This window comes from Gallinula chloropus (genome assembly GCF_964237585.1).
Source record: "Gallinula chloropus genome assembly, chromosome: 9".
Classification (NCBI taxonomy): Eukaryota; Metazoa; Chordata; class Aves; order Gruiformes; family Rallidae; genus Gallinula; species Gallinula chloropus.
In genome coordinates, this window is record NC_140094.1 from 9,934,975 (window position 1) to 9,956,350 (window position 21,376).

General features: G+C 40.8%; 2 protein-coding genes across 3 annotated transcripts in view; one reads left to right on the forward strand and one right to left on the reverse strand.

The window, feature by feature from the left end:
- The window catches only part of SH3GL3 (SH3 domain containing GRB2 like 3, endophilin A3), a gene marked incomplete at its 3' end in the record, with an annotated part of 48,352 nt that extends 43,590 nt beyond the window's left edge, over nt 1-4,762 (forward strand). Inside the window, exon 9 of one of the 2 annotated variants that reach the window (XM_084268350.1) lies at nt 4,462-4,762. In XM_084268350.1, coding sequence (XP_084124476.1) covers nt 4,462-4,762 — 301 coding nt within the window. The remainder of the gene's footprint in view (nt 1-4,461) is intronic. The other variant, XM_084268351.1, reaches the window with a different exon arrangement.
- A 2,949-nt stretch (nt 4,763-7,711) lies between these two features.
- On the reverse strand, nt 7,712-21,376 carry LOC311194737 (lamin-B3-like; the record flags this gene model as incomplete). The annotated part of the gene is made up of 13 exons (XM_084267937.1): nt 7,712-7,725; nt 8,291-8,322; nt 9,929-9,999; nt 10,130-10,246; nt 10,338-10,454; nt 11,221-11,328; nt 12,216-12,441; nt 13,092-13,312; nt 13,431-13,556; nt 14,788-14,958; nt 15,798-15,923; nt 16,665-16,821; nt 21,012-21,376. The coding sequence occupies 11 exons, from the start codon at nt 21,374-21,376 to the stop codon at nt 9,958-9,960; spliced, it is 1,776 nt and encodes a 591-aa protein (XP_084124063.1). The 3' UTR covers nt 7,712-7,725; nt 8,291-8,322; nt 9,929-9,957.

The window sequence follows — 21,376 nt, forward strand, 5'->3', positions numbered from 1 at the left end:
AAGGGTTGTTGGGAGAGAAATGAGAGAACTAAAGGTGAAAGAATAAAGCTTGGAGCTGTAATTTCATGCTCCTTCTGATGTCTCTTTAATTTCCTTGCACTCTGCTACAAGATGAAGCTATTATCCGATCCATACTGAAGGGGGTTTGCAGCAGTTTGGCAGCACAGCTCCACCCGGCAAGATGTTATTCCTCCATGTGTTTCTTTTGTGCTTCAGACAACTGGAGGGTGTGTTAGTGAAGCTCCTGCGTTGCCCAAATATTCAGAGCAGTTTTGTGTTGGATTGAGGGAGACAGCCCCCTCTTTGCACACCCCCCCTCAATTCAGATCACCGGTTCCTAATGCAAGGACACATTTTGTTCAAAGCACTGGGGATGTCTACAGCCATCAGTGACTTTCAAGTTATTTTCACAACACATCTTAAGTGAAAGTAGCAACAACCATAGCAACCTTTATTAAAAATTCAGCATAAAATTTCTAGGCCCCTGTCAATTACTTGTCAAGTTACAGTGGGATTATTTTTTTCCTGCTTAGCACATGCAATGGAGAAAGGAGACTCCAATACAGCATTTCAACCAGGGTCAGAGCAGAGATAAAACAGCAGAGTTACAGTGCTTTATGAAGCAGTCTTGCTTTTGGAACAAAGATGGACTAGATGACAGCCCACTTAATTTAAAAAACAAAACTGTTTTAACGATCTAAAATTCAGTGAATGAACTGAGAAAGATATGACCACTGATCACTAAGATAAGGAAGGGGTGAGCCACTTCCATTCAGCGATTCCAGTCACAGGCTATTGCTATGCACGCATTAACTGTTTGCATATCAACAACTGATGGGCTTTCACTTAGTGCCAGAGTGGAAAAGAAATAAAACAACCAGGAAAGAGGTGAAAAGGAGAAATGGGATGTGTTTAATAATTGCTGCTATGCATAGTGTTGCTACTAATATCAAAAAGACCATCTGTCATGTTTTTTCCTCCTGAAGAAGCTCTGAGTGCTGCGCTTCTCTCGCCAGCAGGTACAGCCATCAGTGAAATCATTGTTCATTGTCTTCTTTCTCTTCCTGCTCCATATGCAAAAGTTATCCATATGGATTTCTGTGAACTGCAGTGGGGTCAATATGCCCTGCTTGTAAATGGGGAAATCTTTCTGTTCTGTTTAAAATCAGAATCATGAAGCAGATTAGATTTATGGTCTGTGTTTTAGAAATGTGAACCAGGTGGCTCTAAGCAAAACTGGTAAATGTTTTAAGGCCTCCATGTGATGGGAGATACCAATGTGATCACCCTCCTTCATTTAGAAAACTGACCTCTTCATCTGATACAAGCAAGGGCTTGTTTGTGCTTAATTCCCCCTGTTTACACATTGACCTTATCAAAGTGTAGACCTTCAATTTCCGTGACACTGTCACTCAAGGTAAGCAGTGTCTTAGTATTCTGTGACCCCATGGAAATCAACAGGACAATCTGAAGTAAGCTGTGATGTGTTCAGCACAACTGCCACAGTCTGGTTCTGAGTGTTGAAATGGCTTTTCCTGTCTCACCACAGCTTTTCAAGTATCAGCTGCTTGGAGCACAAACAGTATTTTCCGTTGTAGGGACCCTCACATGTGGGGATTATTTACTACTAAGGGCTTGCCCACATTTGCAGGGCCAATTCGCAGATACCTCATTTAATGTCATGAACGATTCAGCTGCTTTGAATAAGCACAGATATCAAATCTGCCTTTTTGCTCTAATTTATTGTTATCCTCATTAATCAGCTGAGTCTGTGAGCATCATCTGGCTGTTTGTAACTGTCTTTAAATGCTGTGTTATGTCATGCCTCCTTTCCTTTTGTTTGTCAGGTTTGATTATGATATGAAATAAATGGGTCTGGTTGCCATGTGCTGGAATTTGACATAAGCATCTAAGTGTTTACTCACTTCAGCTGTGAGGGAGACTTGGAGTGATTATCTTAGCAAGCTTCCAGTTTGTGATTATTAACGTATAATTTTGCTACCACACATATACAACATGGCATAGAGGAATGAGTAGCTCCAGGTACAGGCAGTAACTCCCTGTGGGGAAAATAAACAAACAAAAAGCCAAACTAGTATGGAATGGCATCCTGGTTTCTTTGTGTAACACTCTGGAAATCAGAGACAGCTTCTTGCTTAGCCTGGTTTTGTGATGTGTTTTTTCCATTTGTGCTGTCCAGGTTTGAGTGGTCTGGAGATTAATGACAAGTTGTCTTTGAATGTGACAGCGAAGCGTGGTAGTTTACCTCCACAACTGGGGAATTCAGGAGGCGTGCATGGTGTTGCAAATTAACATAAACCTCAGTTGGGGAAACGAGTGCCATTTCTTGAGCTTAAATCTCTGCAGCAGGAAAGGATGTGCAGTTATTGAATAGACAGGAAAAGGCTGGAATCACGTTGCCAGTTCTGTGATGTTAAACAGCATGTGTTGCAGACTGTCAGGCAGTGCTGCCCCCGTTACCTTTGTCAGGAAAGCTTTGTCTCACTGGATTATACAGTAGCAGCAGCTGCCTGACTCTAATGAAGACTTTGACTGATCCTACAGCCTGGAGTGAAACCGATCGTTCTGGCTGTGACCATTATTTAAAAATCTTTCCAGGCTGCCAGACACTTCTTTTCAGCCCTTTGCAGCTTAAAATGAACCAAATGTGATCCATCTCACATCAGGTACCTTACTGGCAGAAATGAACTGGCTTGCAGTAATGAATTAGCCCCACTGGAGCAGCCTGTGAGAGCAAGGAACTTTGTCAGGGATTCAGAGCGCTGCCTTCTGCTGTTGGGAGCTGGTACCAGTTCTACCCTGGCAAAGACTGAACAGAACAGCTAGTTTGGATCCCAATCAGACTGTTTTTGTGTGTGAAACTGTGGCTCATTTTCTTTTTTCTGCTTGGACTGTTTCAGCAACAGTCTGTTGAGAGCCAGACTTTCACCTGTGTCATTCTACTAGGCTAGTTAGTTCTTGGAAAACTTTGTCACTACGCCCACACGTTCTGCAGGCAGCGGACTAGGCTGGCCTTGTTACAGCAGTGATCTGGGGAGGTTTGCTGGGGGGATCTGTGTTGGCAGCTCTCTTCCACTGTTATAAATAAAAGCTCTCTTCTGTTATAAAGGATAAGACATAACCACAAAAATAGAAAAGTAATTCCTACTGCCCAGTTTTAACACCCCCAGCTGCAGTATTGTCCATTAAAAAGATGCTTTCACCTCTTCCCATTGACTGATGGGCAGAATAGCTGCCAGCAGGTTTCCTTAAAGAGACTTCTGATTCCTGTTACAAGAAAATGCCTGAACAGTGACTTTTCAATAGTTTCCTACACATTACTGTGATTAGCAGCTCAACATCCATTTTTGCATGCAGTTTTAACATCTTAGCTGCTGTGTCTGTATCTCATTGCTCACTGTGCAGATTTACCCAAAAAAAATTATTCTTCAAGGTGATTTTGTGATTAGCATGTGTGACAGCTGGGACAAAGAGGCAAGACTGCAGTATTTGAGAATTGTTGCAAATTGCAAAACTTTGAATAACTTAGTTTTTAAGAGGTTTAACTGCTTTAATGTAAGTACTAGAGCATTCTAGAGTTCTTTGTCAGGCTATAATGTGTTTTACTACTGTTGCACGGCAGCAGCTTGATGCTTTTTTCTCCTATTCTTCTGTAAATACATTTCAAATTACCAAACTTCTACTTGAATATGCTATATATGTGTTTTAAAAAAATCTGTTATAGCTAAAAATCAGCTGAGGCTCTGGCTAGTCCTTGGTCACAGGGCTAAGCTTTGCAATTTGAACATTACATTTTATTAGATTATTATGCAGAAATATGAATGAATATACTACATATGTGTTCATACCACAAATCCATGCCAATTAACACCCTTTCATGAGAAAATTTCTTTAAAAGATGAGTGCATTTACATGGTTAACTTGTTCTGCTGATGGTGACTCTGTTTTCTATTTGTATTTACTTATTTTTGTGTAAGTTTATGTACTTATTATGTTTGCATTACACGTGGTACCATTAGTATTTTAAGAGAGTAATTTGGAAAGATCTTTACAGCAGGGCAAGCAGCATAAGTCACAGGAACAGCCTGGTACTGTATGGGGGAAACTTGTAAACTATTTTGACAGTCACCATTGTTCCCAGCTTAACCTTTGCTTTAGTTCAGGCAGAGGATGTATGTCCTACCATGCCAGTTCCTCCAGCCACCACTCCAAGCAGAGCACACTGGTTTTGATGACAATGCTGATTACTGAAGACATGTTTTTGATATAAACATCCTCTTGAAAGGGAAGGCAGCTAGGAACAAGAAAGGAGCAGCATCTGAACTGAAGGGAGAAACAGATATATGCTTTAAACTAATTACCACTAGTATTTTTTTTATACGCAGACAGGCCAGATATTAATGGGTGAAAGCAATGGAAGAACTGGTTGGGGGTGGGCAGGGCTATGTGTGCTGACCCCGTTGTTTTATGCTTGGGGGCTGGTGGGGTGCTGTGCTGCTCTACTAATGGGGGTTTTTTCTCTGTCACTGGGGCAGGTTCTTCAATGCACATGGATCAGCCTTGCTGCCAAGCTCTCTATGACTTTGAGCCAGAAAATGAAGGCGAGCTGGGGTTTAAGGAAGGGGACATCATCACCTTGACTAATCAGATTGATGAGAATTGGTATGAGGGGATGTTAAATGGAGAGTCTGGCTTCTTCCCCATTAATTATGTTGAAGTGATGGTTCCCTTGCCTCAGTGATCATGTCATTCAAGCTGTGAACGTGATTTCATGACTGAAATGGATTCACAAGTGTTCTGTCAGTGTGGCATTCTGTGAAAGCCTTGCTATTTAACTGACTTACTGACTTTTGTACGCATCTTTTTAAAATGTATTTATTTTATATTCAAAAAAAATTTACCTTCCCTGATTCCATCAACCTGCAAAAAAACCCCATACCTAGTTTTTTTGCTTTGTGCCTTGAAAATCACAGTATGAAGTGTTTCCTGGTAGCCTACTGCTGCTCCAGAATTGCATTTCCTTGCTCTTATTGTACTTGGATTTTTTTTATCTTTGGCTGCAATGATTTTATTATTGAAAACCATTTTTAAAAAGACTGTAAGTGAAGCTAACTGTAACCAGTTACTGATGTCATTGAACTCTCCTCATCTTCCACGTTGTAATTTATTGTAAGCAACTTACCCCATATTTCACACTGTATCTTGACAAAAGGCAAAGTGGTTGTTGTCAATATTATGATGTTGTACTAAGTACAAGCTCTCAGCAGTGAAACTTGCTATAATTTACTGACCAACTGAATAAATATTTCTGTGGGTTAAGACCAGTGGTTGCTGCTTCTGTTCATGTAGTTCTGGCAGTTGTTTGAGCTGGAGGTTGCTTTCATTAAATATATTAGCTTTCAGTGATGAAAATGTTACATGAGAACTGCATGAATTCAAATACTGTTTTATGACACCTCAGCCACTGGAATGTTAATTATTTTGCTCTGTCCCTCCTGCCTGTGTAGTATTTATAACATCTATTAATTTTCTTCTAGCATGAGGATCAGAAAAAGTCCTTTGAGCTAAAGTACAAACTGATCCTCAGTTCCCAGGGTTTGTATAGCACTCCAGTAAGAGAAATGGGTGAGTATCACTGGTGACTGCTGCAAACAAAGAGTCAGTGTACTGTATCTGAAAGGGATGGAGAAAGAGAAGACTCAGTGGAGAGAAAGACATGCTGTAACTGAGATAAAACAAAAGCACCTTAGAAAGGACTTGATCATAATTTTGATGCCCAAATTATTTTGCTAGGTAAAGCAGAAGGTTAACAGAACAAAGAGACCCAGTAGTGACCAAACTATTCTGCAGCCCCAGAGGAGCAAGTAATATTTGTCAGTTGTTTTGTTTTGACTGAAAGTAGACAGGATGGTCTGAATACAAGAATCTAAGGGGCAACATTCAAAGGTTTAAATATTTGGAGTTACTAGCTGCTCTTCCTTTCCCCCCTTTTCTCACCTGCTATGGAAAGGTATTAATGGTAGAGGCATTGAAGTGAAATAGCTATTTTTACCATAGATATTTGTAGAAGGTTTCTTCAGTCTGTAGACAGTCTTCCCTAAACTCACCAGTTTTATTGTTTCAAAGTTGTTTGACTCTAAGATCAATGAACATACAGCACTTTACATTTAACCTGCAAAGAAAAAGCTTCAAGACTGCTTTTAGGTACATGAAAAATAGCTTTAATAGTTACAAAAGTTTTAAGAAACCAAGATAAAGTTACAGCAGCATCTTTTTTTTGTGGTCCTGTAAGGTACAGCAAGAATTCAGATCTGCTAAACACAAGTATCAAAGCAGCATCTAGCGTTGCTGTCTCAAAACTAGGCTTCTTAAATAACTTAAGATAGTTTAAGCTAATAGGAGGAAATCCTCATCTTATCAACTACAACTGAACACAGAACAAGTCTTAAATTCAGCACTGAATACTTTGGCAAGGCAAGAGTCAGTCCAAAAGTTATTCCAGCATTTGGAGAAATTCATAGTCTCAGCTGCTCCTCCTCTCCCTTCAGATACTCACCATCCACTCCTAAAGAGGAACAGTATGGCTCAGCAAGGCCCTTTCTTTACCACAGAGCCAGCAGGTAAGCAGTTTGCTAAAGAGAGGCTGAAAGTAATTGAACAGTGGTCCCAGAGGCTGCCTGCCTGGTTTGAGGGTTATGGATCAGTCTTTACATGGCCTGCAGAGCTATTAAAGTTACAGTAAATGACATACTGGCCAGTGGACAGTATTTCCCTAACTGACCAATTAGAAATCACAAAGTAGTACTGCAGAGATAACAGGATTTTTAACAGCAAATTCTTTTGACACACCAGTGTGTTGGTGATTTCTAGTTTTAACTTTTTTCTATCCCCTTAGAATGCTGACTGGTCAGGACCAGTGTGCTAATATTGCTAGGTGCAGTACCATCTGGTGGAATGAGATGCTTTTTCACATTTACAGGATACACTATGTCACAGCATAGCTGTCCAGACTTGGACAGATGTATCTAGGAATATATACTACTGAAACTGGTGCTGGGATACAGGAACAGTACATGTAAGTCATCTTTACAACTTGCTTTTAATCTTGATTTTTTTCCACTCTAGGATATTCTCTAGCAAGTGATCTAGAACAGTTTCATGTACTTCAGCACCAGGATCTTAGCAGGAAACCTGTCACACAACTTTAGGATAGGGTTTTGCTTCAGCCTCACTCAAGGTGCAAGTTAGGACCCATGTGGTTTCCCCAGTCAGGCTTGAAACAGAAATTATCAACTTCGGAGAAACATCATAGCAGAATACTGAGCAAGCTGAGGCTGAGCACCCTTCTAGGGCATATGTTTACAAGTTTTGTAAACTGTGTACCCTCCACTGTTTCAGCAGGTCCTGGAAACCAGATCCTTGCCTTTAAGTAAAAAATAACTTCACATAGAGCTTGTATTCCAGTGCTTTTTATATCAGTGAATCCAAGAACAGGATCCAGTATCAGAAGGTAGGAAATTTCATCATGTTACAGACAATGCTTTCTACAAAGAGGTCAGATAGGAGATGTTAATTCCAAGTTTCATATATTGCAGAAGATACCAAAGCCCACGTAGTCTGTGTCACCTGGGATAATTGAGAAGTGTTCTCTGATGGTCATCTGTGTCCACACTACATGACAGAACAGCTAGCATCCTCATTTTGCTGTAGAAATAAAACATCAAGGCATTGGGTTAATTAGCATGTGTACAAGCAGGTATTTACTGCTGTTACCTACTTCATACTCAGATAGGAACGAGGAGATTTTGTGTGTTGTAGATTTAATTGCTCATTAATAAAGCCAAGCAGGTTTTCAAACAAGGTACCTTAACTATATTAGATGGTTTGGGGTGGGGAAAAAAGAAAAAGCTTTTAAGGATCAACATCCATGCAATACATGGGCCTATCCCTTAATTAATTGCTATTAAGCTATTTATCAGTACCTCAGTTCTGGGGCATCAAAACATGGCTAACATGCAGATTCATGCTACCCTAGTTTGGATGATAAAAGCAGAAGCAAAACCCACTAAAGCCCTGCTTTTCTTTAAAGAACAGCATGCTTTCTTTGCCTCATTTTATTACATGCAGAAGTTAACTGTTTTACTAAGCTGCCATTATTTCAGTACTACTACTGCAGCAGAAGCATATAGGTACTAGTGACAGAAGTTTGATAGTAATTGTCAGGAAGTACATTAACATTTGAGTTGCAAGTATTAGAATTGATTCTTACCATATGTGGCACACAACTGTATTGTAAAATTGCTGATAAAACAGATTAGAAGTGTAAGAAAAAAATTACTCTTGCATCCCGTCATTGATTGCTAAACAAGCAATGTTATTAGTCAACTTAAATAAAGAACCCTAAAGAAAACCTGTGGAGAAGCCTTTACTCCAAGCACAAGGAGCAGCTTGTATTAAGTCTCTTTAATGCTAGTGGAAGCTTTAGACTTTTGACTGTTTTGGTGTATGCTGTGCCTTAAGAGCTCCAAGAATAGCATTATAGACCATCTCAAAACAGCCTATTAAACAGGGTCTCACCCTCCTTCAGTGAGGGCCCAAAGACATTACAAGAACATTCATCCAAGTCATGAGACTTTGCTGAACATTCTCTAAGCCAGATGGCATTATAATAGGTATTTACTTACTGCTTGAAAGAAGGGTAAGGCAGTAACTGCCTGTTTTTAGGTACGTTTTCTGCAGAAGACAGTACTAAGGTACTTCTAAGTTCAGACAGATATATTATAAAAATATTTAAGAAACAGTAGTGACTTCAAGACCCAGTCAACAAGATGCAAGTCCTTTAACTCTAGAATTAGTTTCAGCACACATGGTAGCTCAACATAGTGTGTCAGGAAACATTTTTTTTTAGCTAGGTGTCCCCTTGTTCTTTGGGCTATGGCATTTGTACTAGCAAAGGGGACTCTGCTATTTCGAGAAGTGAGCTCCAGAGTCATAGATGTCCATAACTCTTCAGTTAGAGCCAATTTAAATCCCTTACATTTGTTCTGGTTTAGACTGTTTCAACAGCTAAAGGTGCCTAACTACTAGTATATCTAAGTACACTAGGAACATCTGATACATGGAAGTTCTGTGTAATATGGTGAGTGAAAAGCTGTTTGAAGGAGTCTTTCAAGGCATTACAAGATGCAAGTTGCAGCCAGAATTTGAAGTACAAGATAGAGTCCAACCATCAAATATAACTATGATCTTGAAGGTCTTTTCCAACCTTGATGATTCTATGATTATACTGAAGGCAAGACATTCTTACTCTGTTAATTCTATTGGCACTTCAACTGTGCTGAAGTTCCACTTGGAGAGTATTGAAGGGAGTTTGACAAACAATGCCAAGATACTTGTTCTTTTTTTGCTATGCCAAAAAAGTAGTTCCTGGAAATAATCTGTAACAGAAAGTACTTCAAACTCATGCTTGGATTTAAGAGGGACTTAGGCAATCAATACACTAAGAATTCTGATTTCAGCCTTTTCATCCTGAATGGAAATAGTAAGTTTCTTCAGCATGAACTTATCTTAAGAGCAAGTCAGGGACACTGGAGTGTCAGATAAGTCACATCATCCCACAGAAATAAGATACTTCTAGTTACCAATTGCATTCTGTTCTTGGGGTAACAGCTTGTAAGTTTATTCATTCAGCTGTTTAGATAAGATATTAAAGCTTATATTTTTCAGTATGTCAGTTACAAGAGACCAGACAGTGTTACTATTTCATCATATTCAACAAGATACTAAGCAAAACATCAATGCCACTTTGATGCAAAGCCATGCAAGCTATCCACCACAGGACAAGGAACTGCAGCACTATTGTAAAGCAAGTTTTGTGATAAGACAAGCATGATTCTCACTCTCTCACCTGCTTAAGGATGCTCACAGGAACCACTATCATGAAACCAAACAACATTTCTTTTTTCTTCTTCTTTTGGTCTGACATCAAGAAAAATGTAAGAGTTGTAGGATACAGATAACTTGGGAAAGTATTTCCATATAGTAATGAGAAGAAATGGCCACTGATTCATTCCATTGATAGCATATATTTAAACTTCAGGCAGCATACCTGAGATGGAAATTCCGTTTCACTTCCACTTACTACTTCTTCACATTCATCATCATCATAATCTTGCTCACCACTTTCTTCTCTGGGTACATACATTATCGTCCTCTCTGCAAGCTCCTAGAACACAATTGAGTTGTACTTACTCTTGAGCATTCTTGGTGGCAAGCAAGTTCACCATTAGGAAATTAGAAGCTATTTACTCTCTCACCTCACCATCATCTGTGATGAGTGTGACTCCAATATCACCCTCAGTTCCCCAAGACTTCTGAGACTTCCAGACCAGATCATTAGGACCTGGACTTACACCAGCACCTGCAGCCCAGACCTGCAACAAATCAAGTCACCATCTGATTATTTGTAGTTAGATTAGAATTCAGTCTGACATACTCCAAAACCAGTGATGTCCAGTAACAAACTGAACTACTGTGATCCTTGACAGGTTAGTTTAAAGCTACGAAGAGCAGTGGTAATGTTTGAGTTAAACTGAAGACTCTAAAGCCATGCAGAGAAGGCTGTTAACAGCTTCTACCTGAGGTAGTGGCAGGCTTGCTTGGACATGCACTCCATTTGAGTCAAGCCGTAGTTAGAGGCCTGCTCTCAGCAGCAATTTGTCTATGGGGGATAGCCTGTACCCTGAGGTTACTCACAGATCTCTTGAGCAAGCATAGGGAGTTTGGAGTGCAGACTGTAAAGTTAGGCTCTTTGATCAATAGCGAACTTGGAGTATAATTTTTAGAGCAAATATTTAACATAGTACCATAAACTGAGCTCAGCATCTCTTGCTTTTAGCAACAGTCTTTGCACAGCTTGTATTGAATTCTAGAAGTATGTGGAGCACTAAAACTAAAATGCATCAGTTGCTTTTGTAATAACAGTACATCTCAGTCTAGGATGTTCCAAGTTCAATTCAAGATCTAGATTTAAAAAATTGAATTGGCATTTTACAAATTGTTGCAAGGATTTTTCTCATCTCCCTCTCCACATAAGGATTTCGTTCTTCAGTATCAATTTAGTTTTCCTTACTACATCAATCTCTATTGCCATGTAACAAAAACAGACCTCTGACTGAGTTTTACAAAACCACTACTTACTGTAACTCCTTGGCCTGCCTGAAGCGTGAACAGTGAAGGAAATTGGTATGTCACATCTGACACACTCCCAAGATGTCTTCTTAACACCCATCCATGTAGCATTTGATCCTGTGGGACAAGAAATTTCTCTCAGCATTACTGACTAACACTGTATTATACAAGTACAAGGTTCTTTCCAGACTCAAGGGTCAGTTCTAGTCCTGCTGCCATAGCATACAAGAAATCTGATCACCTTTGATGAAGCCTTCGGCTTTTCATTAAAGCCTCCCTGTGATTTCTCCCAGTACTTCCTTATGATTAACTCCAAAAGTATAGGCACATTCTCCTCTTCTGTTGAAGGGGCATCATAATGCTCTTTACTAGGGACATTTTGGTAATTAAGGTAGTCACAGCCATCTACCAACTTGGGTGATACAATATACTTCCTGGCCCATGAAGGTTTAAGGGACCTCTGGCTTAAGTGGCTAAGCTACTAGCCACAAGTTCTGGAGCTCTGAGGATAAGTTCTAATGATTCTGGATCTGCAGACTAAGTCAAAGATTTATCTAATTGGTCAGACAAACTGTCTGAATGGATTAGATACTGTCAGTTCTACTCACCCTTTTAGCTGTTAAGTATTTAAGTAATAAGAAGCTGTTATCCAATTTACTAAACACCTTATTTGATGATAAGTAGTGCTTCTGATAGTGCTAGCCTGAATTTGATGCTAACAACTGAAGGTGTTAAAATTCCCACCTCATAGAACCCAGTGCACCTCCCCCCAGAAGCACTTCCCAAATACCCATGAGAACAAAACACCCTCAGTACCAACCAAAAAATAGAACCAGTCTCTAGTTTATCTTGACAGTATCCAGGTTCCTCCCCAGTTGTGTTTGCTTTGGCAATACTCTTTCCTGATCTCTTCATCCTTCCCCATAGTCATCTCACTAAACTACACGTTGGTTCACAAGCAGTCATACTCTGCAATGAAGGCCACGCAGACTTGAATGAAGTACCTCATTAGAGTTGTTTTTGAGCCTGACAAATTTCCCATCTGTATCAATTTCTTCAATAGATACATTTCCAGAAAATGAAGAGTGCTGAACCGTCTGGAACCCAGCACTATGCTGTCTCTTGCTGGATTCCTTCAGTTTCCTTTTCTTCCCACACAGAAACTGCTGCCCTTCACTTGTTGCTGGACTTGCAGTGCTGTGTGCAGGTGCACTGTGTGACAGGTTTAGCCTAGAAGCAAATCAGGTAACATCCACTTGAGTATGAGGTACATATTCCTTCTCACTCCTATTCTCCCACTGCAGCCAAGCCTAACAGCTTCTTATATCCAAGCTTTCCATGAAGTTTTCAGTGTGAGAGTTTATTTTTACTGGCAAGACTGCCAGCAGCTTAAAGCAGCCCCAGCCCTAGAGGTCAGAGAATGCTTATGTCGATAAGAAGATTCCCACCTGCAGTTAGTATTCCTTTAAAGCTTCTACAGACACACTCTTCAGTGCAAGTACTTGAAGTTTTTTTACTCTTAGCATATATTGAGTTCATGGTCTCACCAAGCGGTGTCTGGATAGTTGTAAGTTTCATTAGTGAAACTGGGAAAGCCTATTTGAGATAGATCTCTAGGATGTAGCATGGGCTTCTATAAAACTCGATTCTAGGGAGGAACATCTAACAGACATTTGACCTTTCAGTGGGGTTTTTCCAAGTTACTTCATGTTACTACACTGAGGGGGACGTAGCATAGAGACCTACAGAAGATTATACTTCAAGAACTAAATGTGTTATTAGGTGCCATAATTTATTTCCTGCCTCCTCCACATTCTGAAGAATATGCATCAAGACTGCTGATGAAGCAAGCCCTCACAGGGGGATTTGTCACAGCCTACCTCTGTTCCTCTTCTTCCAGCAACCTTCTGTAGGCCTTTATTTCCAGATCTAAAGCCACTTTCGCATCCAAGAGTTGCTCATATTCTTCCAACTGTTCTTGTGCTCGCTGCTGCATTTCTGCCATTTCTTTCTCTTTTTCAACCATACGCCTTAGATTGAGATCACGATCATTATCCAGTGTTTCCTCTAGCTCCTTTATTCTGTTCCTCAAAGCAACATTCTGAATTTAAGGGGAGGTGAAAATCAATTAAACCATTACTGAGGATTAGAGACACCAGTGTTTTGAACTGGGTATCTAAATTAAAATAATCCTAATGATGTGCAAATAAAAATCATACCTGGCTTTGAAATTGATCGTTTTGAGCTAACACAGTATCAAGTCTCAGCTTTGTTTCCATCAGCTCCTCCTGGGCAACTTTGGCAAAGTCACTATTTTTTACTGCAGACAGTTTGGCATTCTCCACCTGTGGATAAGTCACTGTTAGTAATGGGTTGCTTATGAGAGAGTATTTTAAATAACGACGAAAAAAGTCATTTCCTGCTCTTACTGGCAAAGGTAGTTATGTTATACTTAAGCATGCAGATACCAATGAAGTCCAGGTCAGAAAGTTTTTCCCTGCTTTTCATGGAGGTTGATATAAGTTCAATACATCAGCACTAATCAGTGAAAATTGCTGGATTGGGATATTTCAGTTACAGGTACAGAAGATCAGTGGGGAGTTTTTACAAGTTGCTTGTCAAAGCACAGGACTACAGGATATTAGGTGTGTTTATCAAACTATTGGTCTTGCCCAAAAGTTTATTACTAAGCACTTCCTCTATCACTATAGGCAGTACTCAGCTTTAAGTGAGTCAATCTTGAAATATTTCAATAAAGAATTAAGCAGAGCAATTCTTCTTTAGAATTCAGTTTCCAGTGGAAGCTTAGACAGAAGCATCCACAGGAATTCACTGAGTTGGCATGTAAGTTAAGAGTAGAGAGAAGTCAGAACCAGAAAGAAATGAACACATGTATTGTTGAGAAAAGTAGCAAATCATGTGATTCTGCACTGATTAGATGAGGCTTGACATACTAATGCTGTAAACACAGCAAGCAACCCAGAAACCCTTTATCTTACCTACTGGGGTATAAGCCTGATGTATGACCTTTCTTTCCCTGGGTATGTGGTTAATGCTGGCAAAGATGTGACAGACAAGTTCTGGAAGACTACTTCCAAAGCTGCCTTCTTTCCCTTATCTGGTACTAGCAAGTGGAAAGGTAACATTTGCATTTACACATTTAAAGGTACAGTTGTAGAACTGTAATAATACCTCATTTCATGCATTTTAGTACAACTAATTAGTAGAGCAAATTTTAGTCAATACTGAAGTAACTTAATATAGATACGGCACATCTTTGTTCTGAATTTATCACTCTCCAACATTAGAAGTCTGTATTATGATCAACTTTAACCACTCCTAATTGCTCCCCAAACAAACAACATGGATGCTTGAACCAGTTTGGTTTGGGAGCAAGTGGTTGTAGAAACTCTATTGTAAAATTTGACAACACTTTAAAAGTCCATAACAACATAGGCCAAGAATGCCTGCCCTGAATGCAAGGGCTCCATCAGTCAGCCATGTATGCTAGTGTGACTTTAATCATATCAAGGTGCAGAGAACTTAAGCTTTTATTGACATCTTTTATAGACTCACTCTTGCACTGTATGTTCGTTTCAGCTCCTCTTTATACTCTTGAATTTGTTCTTCCTGTTGTTTTCTCAGCCCCTGCAGAACATCCGTGAGCTGGCTCTCAAATTCTCTCTGATGGACAGATACTATTTCTGCTATCATGCTCTCCTGGGCTCTTTCTGCCTTCTTGAGCTCCTAGGAAAAGAGGTTTCTCAAAGAATAAGCAAGGCAATAGTTGGATTTGAGACTGGAATTAGTGTACCAGCTTCGCAAGTCATTTAATACTGTAGCAGATTTATTGAGTGTATGGTAACTCACCTCTATTCAGATCTTAGATATTCATCCATTAGGTCAACTACTTCCACCTTACTAGCTGTGATGGACTGATTTGCTTCCTCACTGCCAACATCACAAGCTATGAAATACAGTAGTTTGTACTTCATTATAAGACTAATTATTTGAACTATAACAAACTCTTTTCCTGTATTTAGAACACATGCACATCCAATTCAGTTCAAGCACTGTTGCTTTCCCTATTCTTCTTTTATTCAAATAGTTAGAGAAATTTGAATTCTCTATCACTTAAACCACACACTTTAAAATTCTAAGGTTACCAGATATCTTTGATAAGCATTAAGGAGGCAAGGAACAGAAGTTGCTTATTAAAGGAGATAAATTTAAATGATTGCAGATTTTTGCTAGAAGTCTAAAATAATTGAGGACATTTAAGTGTAATATATGCTCTTTCAGTTACACAATGTAGTATATTAGAATTGTAGTTACCTTCAGAATTGCAGCCTGAGAAAATTATCTTATACTCCAGATACCTATTGGTACTGTGCCAGTTAACATGAGATTGTGTACTGTGTTGAGGTGTTCCTAGTTAGGTAGATTTTATTGGCTGGAGAACTGTCAAAGCTTGACTCGGCTAGTTACCTTTTTAAAGATAAAGTACATCTTAACATTGCTTTTAAGCACATCCAGGGATCATGGACACCTACAAAAGAAATCCTTGTTAATAAGCTAAAACATACTTCTTCATGAAGGCGCTTCTGGAACGCCATTTGCTCCTGTGAAGTCTTTAACTGGTTTTCCAGGTTCGCTGCCCTCAACATTGCACTGTTCAGATGCTTTTTGGTATCTTCCAGTGACAGCTGCAGCTGGAAAGAGACAGATATCAGGGTAATTCTTAAATCAACTTAAAGATCATGCAATTTAATTCCCACAGAAATCAAACAGACTAACCACTTCAGTGTGTTTTAAGTTCTTATTTTAACAGGATCCAGCATATTAGTAGGAAAAATAATCCTACTTAATTGTTACACAGCCCAGTTTTCACACAAGGCAAACAGAGCAGCCCTTAATCCCACCAGCTAATTTTGACTCCTCAAAGTAGTCTTCTGATTAATCAATTGTACCATCCATATACATTCCTCTTCACGACACTAAATATTCCAAACTTCTCCCTAATTTCCAATATCATTTGTTTGATGCTCAAGAAGTGAAATACTCCAAATATAGCTTAGCTACACTGACATACTGTTATGTACTTCCAATGTTGGAGTGTGCTGGTTTAATGATACAAGTTTATTGGGTGTTTGGTGGAACAGCAACACAACACATGCCAACTTAATTGTTTCTTGTTCTAAGGACCATTACATACCCTGGTCAAAGAATGGAATTAAAGGTACCTACAACAGGTGGTTGTAGGTACCTTAACAGCTTAACAGACCAACTATCAGTAGCATTTGTTTTCAGCAAGATGAGAAATCTTTGTCTACCTGCCATTACCACAGAAAAAAGCCTTTCCCCACTTTTAAATCTCAATAACAATTTGGGGGAGAAACAAGCAAAAGCTTCAAGAACAAAAGCAAATTTGAAATTCCAGGAACAAGTCTTACAGTGACTAGTTCATGCTTTAATTCTCCAAGGTCATCCTCCAAGCTTTGTTTCTCATTCAAAGCCCTTGCCAAATCCTCTTCCTTTGCACGCAGCTGAGCTTCAAGATCATTTATACGAGCCTGTGCCACATTTAAATCAGCTTCTTTTTTTGAATTCCTGCAAATGAAAGTTTTGCACTCATAAATTGCAGCTGATAAGGTTTTAATGTCTTTACCTTCATGGGGGTCTATGGCATGAAGGTCTTTACCTTCATGGGGGTCTATGGCAGACCTGAAATGAGAGGTTAACAGTTGTGAGAGGACAGGGAAGGCTCTAAGCAACAAACCAGAGAGTCCTCTCAGACAAATAAAATTTGTTTAACCAGAAACATTCCTGACCCAATTCCCAGCTTATTTTGTGTGAATCCTACACAGAAGCCAGCTATTTTCCACAGAATTGCTAACTGGAGAGGGAAGGGCCCACACAGGCCCATCTCCACAGGGAGAGACCAAAGCCAGTCACCAGATCAGTGACCTGCCCCCAGCCAAACAAGCAGCTCTCACACACACCTCCTTTCAACAGCAAAGGCTGCCACCAGCTTTCCAGCAGAGAGCCAGCTGGACATGATAACAACCCTCTGCTGCTGCCCCCGGTGAGAGACCCACACCCCTCCCCAGGAGGGCACAGCCACTGACTGCTTGCCTGAGGCAGGGTGACAGGCAATGCTGGTCACACACGGGGCAAAACACCCCCTCCTCCGCAGGAATGGCTGCCAGAGTGGGTCATTCCCCAAGCCCTCACAACATTCCTGCCCACAGCAACAGGAGAGGGCTTGTCCCCAGAAGGCCACAAGCTCAACGTGCCTTATCACTCTCTCCCCTGGACTGGGGCTTTGCCTCCTATAGCCCCTCAGGTCCTGCCACAAGGCAGCAAGCCCCCACAGCACCCATCCTTCCCTCACAAAGGATTCTTCTCCCCTCCACACCATTGCAGAACAGGGTGAAAAAAGCTTTGCCCTCAGAAGGTGACCATTTCCTTGTGCAAATACCCAGGTACAGAGCCCTTGGGTACCACCTGGATGACTAATGCAGTTGCTTAAGTCAGTATTTTTACTTGGCACCACAGTAAAGAAGTGCTGGGCCCACAGTGAGTTCCTGTCAGAGGATCATTTTCCTCACCGCTCTGACTTCTAAAATCCTTGCAGTTGCCTCACCACTCTCCAGAATCTGACTTCCTGCTCAAAACTCAGATTTGAGATTTCAAAGAGTAAAGTGTTCAGCTTATTTTAGAAAAGCCTATACTGCCAACTGGCTAAGTTGTGATAATTCATACAATGAGTTTTCCAGTTGATAACCAAGCAGACCACTTGGAAAGAGTCCAAAGTAATTCTGCAGGAGTGATCAACTCTAGAAAGCTTGGACTGCAAGGGAAGATTGGAAATAAAGTAAGAGTTGTTTAGTCTAGAGACCAGAAAAGTGACAGGAGACATAACAGTCTTTACATACATGAAAGACTGCCACATAGAAAGAGAATCTGTTTTCCATGTCTGTTGTGGAAAAGACAGGAAGTTGCAGGCTTAAACTGCAAGGAAGAATATTTGGGTTAGATGTTAGGGAGAGGAAACTAGTAGTTGTTCAACACTGAAACACATGCCTGGGAGGGATATTCTGGAATCTCCATTATCTGGAATTTTACAAAGGGTTACACAAACATCTGCTAGAAAGGATGCAGGTATGGTTGCTTCCAACACAGGCCTAGTGCATGCAGCTGTATCAGGTTCTTGCTGAAGACATTTTCTAGCCCTGCTATTGAGACACATGTGTTGATTGTCTCTTATACTTCATGACCATGACACAAGCCCAAATGTTTTGCTAGCAGAGGTTCTTTATTCTTTACTCAGACTCTGATAAAAAAATAACTATACTGGGTTAATGATGAACAGCAGGATAATATGTTTTAAGTTTCTCAATATTTACAGAATTCTTTCTCTTCTAGGTAGTAACTAGCCACCTTCCTTCTGGATTCTCTGCTGTGATGACTACTTGTTGCAAGTATTAGTTATGATACTAACAAATACTTTAATGATACTAACAGTACTTAATGATATTGGCTGTTTCATCCTACAATAACATAAATTTTATTCTGCAATCAAAGTATGCGCAAGACTGAAATGCCACTATTATCTGTGTTTTAACACTGTTGTTTGATGGACTGCTCTGGCAATTCAGGCCTCCAAAAGCCAGGTTCAAGTTGCCTGTATTCTTTCCTGACAGCCCTGAAGTAAGTTATTTTATCTTTAAGGACAGCAATTTAACAATGTAGTAAGTGTTTAGAATGATACTTCACATTATTATGCAGCAATAGTTACAGTACTCTACAACCATTCCAGAAGTAAGCATGGATTAGTGACTGTCAATTGCAAGCAATAAAGCTTTCATGCACTGGCAATCACGTTCCTTGTAAATCAGTGTACCACATATGCTTGACCTGGAAAACATCAATATTTTTACCAGAACAGTTCAAGTATACTTGAAACAAACTCAAATTTGTCAGAACTAAGTGACATTTACAACACTTACAAAATTCATTCTTGCAGCTTCAGCCTGATACACCATATTTCAGGTTCAGTAGCAAAACTCACATCTATACTCACTAACACAGAACCCAACTGATCTTTCTCTGCTGTATTACTGTAATTGTTTTCACCTTCTTCAGGCTCTGAATTCAACCAGCTGATATACTTACTCACAAGTGCTCCTCCCATCTTTGGCTTACTTCCAATTACCACTGTTACAGTAGTAAGAAAAAAGGTGAAGTCCAAGCACACTTTATGGCTGAAGCTTTAGGTCTCTTATCAGTGATTAATAAGAGCCAATGGTTAATGCTGTGGGGAAGTTATCTGGTGACATTCCATCCTAAAAAGAGTTCCAGGTTATTTAAAGGTTGTATATATAAAGGGTACGATACCCTTAAAAGTAGTTTGTTCCAAGTCATCTGAGACATTTGCTGTTAGGCAGCCCAGATACAAAACACTCATTAATATTAGGACGTTAGGCTAGTCCTTTCAGAAAGCAGCATGTACCACACAATTTCCCATGGGCTGTAAAGTTAACCACTTCCAAGGCCTAGTTAGTTCAGAGGATTGCATACCTGCCAAGCCTAGAGCTTTATAAACAGCCAGAGCTATACAAACAAAGAGCAGCAGAAAAGTTTTAGAACTGGCATTACCCCTTCTCCTTACTGTCCACTCAAGTGGCTAGTTAGATTTATGAAACAGATCCATAAGCCAAAACCCAGCATGCACAAAACAAGCCCCAAAACTTATAAGGGCCTCAAAAGAGAAGCTTAGAGTAAAAACATGCTTTATTACCACGTAGAATGGCTACTTAAGTCCTTCCTACTGAGCCTACAAGGAGGTAGTATTTGCTCCACACAAGCATTAAAAGAAAAATTTGGTGCCTAAAGGTGCTATGATACAAGTTCATGACAAGTTATAGGAGGCCTGTAGACACCCAAATTATTACAAGTCTGTATTAGCAGTACAATGGGACATTAAAATAGCTAATAATGATAGCTCTGTACATCCATAAATGAAGTTTAGTGGGTTGACACTTTTTTGCCCCTTCAAGAAAATTTGATTGCACTTACATTCAGTCACCCCTTTTTTTACAGGCTTGGTGACACTAAACAGGATGATTTCAGGCTCAGGATACAGAGCTTGCAAGAAAGTCAGTCCTGAAGCAGCAAGCAGTTCACCCCACTACCAGGTAACTCAAGACCTAAAAGCCCCTAGGAAAAGTCCTGTGCAGCACCAGCGGCACCAGTACAAGTGAGCTCTATTGCTTATAGGTCTGCCTTCACTGTGTAATTCCCATTTAGACAATGAGCTAAGATAGAAGTAGACTCCATACATAAACACCTTCCCCCACAGCTTTCTAAAGGATTTCCAGTAGAAGAGCTTCTTGAGTGCTTATAAACACACATGTGGTACCAATCCCTACTATGCCATCTTGCAACACTATCCCCACGAGGCCACCCAAAACCCAAACGTCCATCACAGGGAGGCACTACAGTAGAAGGCACTCACAGCAGCATCTCAGCATCACTTCTTCAGAAGAGGCATTAGGCTTTCTCCTAAGCCAAGCCCTCCAACCACCCAGCACCATACCTCAGGGGTCCCACCACTGCCGTGACCCAGCCCTACAGCACTAAGCACCCACCTCACAACGCAGCTGGCAACAAGCAGCACACCCTTCCCCTCACCCTGCAAAGGCCCCCCAAGAGGACGTGACCCCGGGGGGGGGATGTCCCAGCAGGGAGACCTGCTGTGGGCCACACACAAGTGCGCAGGAGGCGCGGGCACCGACCTGCTGTGCAGCTGCCGGTGCTCCTCGCCGATTCTGCCCAGCTCCACCTGCAGCGTGGCCCGATCAATAGCGATGTCATCCAGTAGCCGGCGGGCATCGGCCAGCTCCGCCTCATACCACAGCCGCAGGTTGTTCAGCTCCCGGTTGCTGCTCTCCTCCTGCTCGGCCAGCCGCTGCTGCAGCGCCAACTGCTCGGCCTCCAGCGACTGCACCCACGCAATGTAGGCGGCCAGGCGGTCATTGAGCTGCCGCAGCTCCTCCTTCACATGTAGCCGGCTCAGCTGGATCGGGCTCACAAGCGAGGCGATGCCGCTGCTCACGGTGCGGCTCCCACTGATCGGCGTAGAGGTGAAAAACACGTCCAT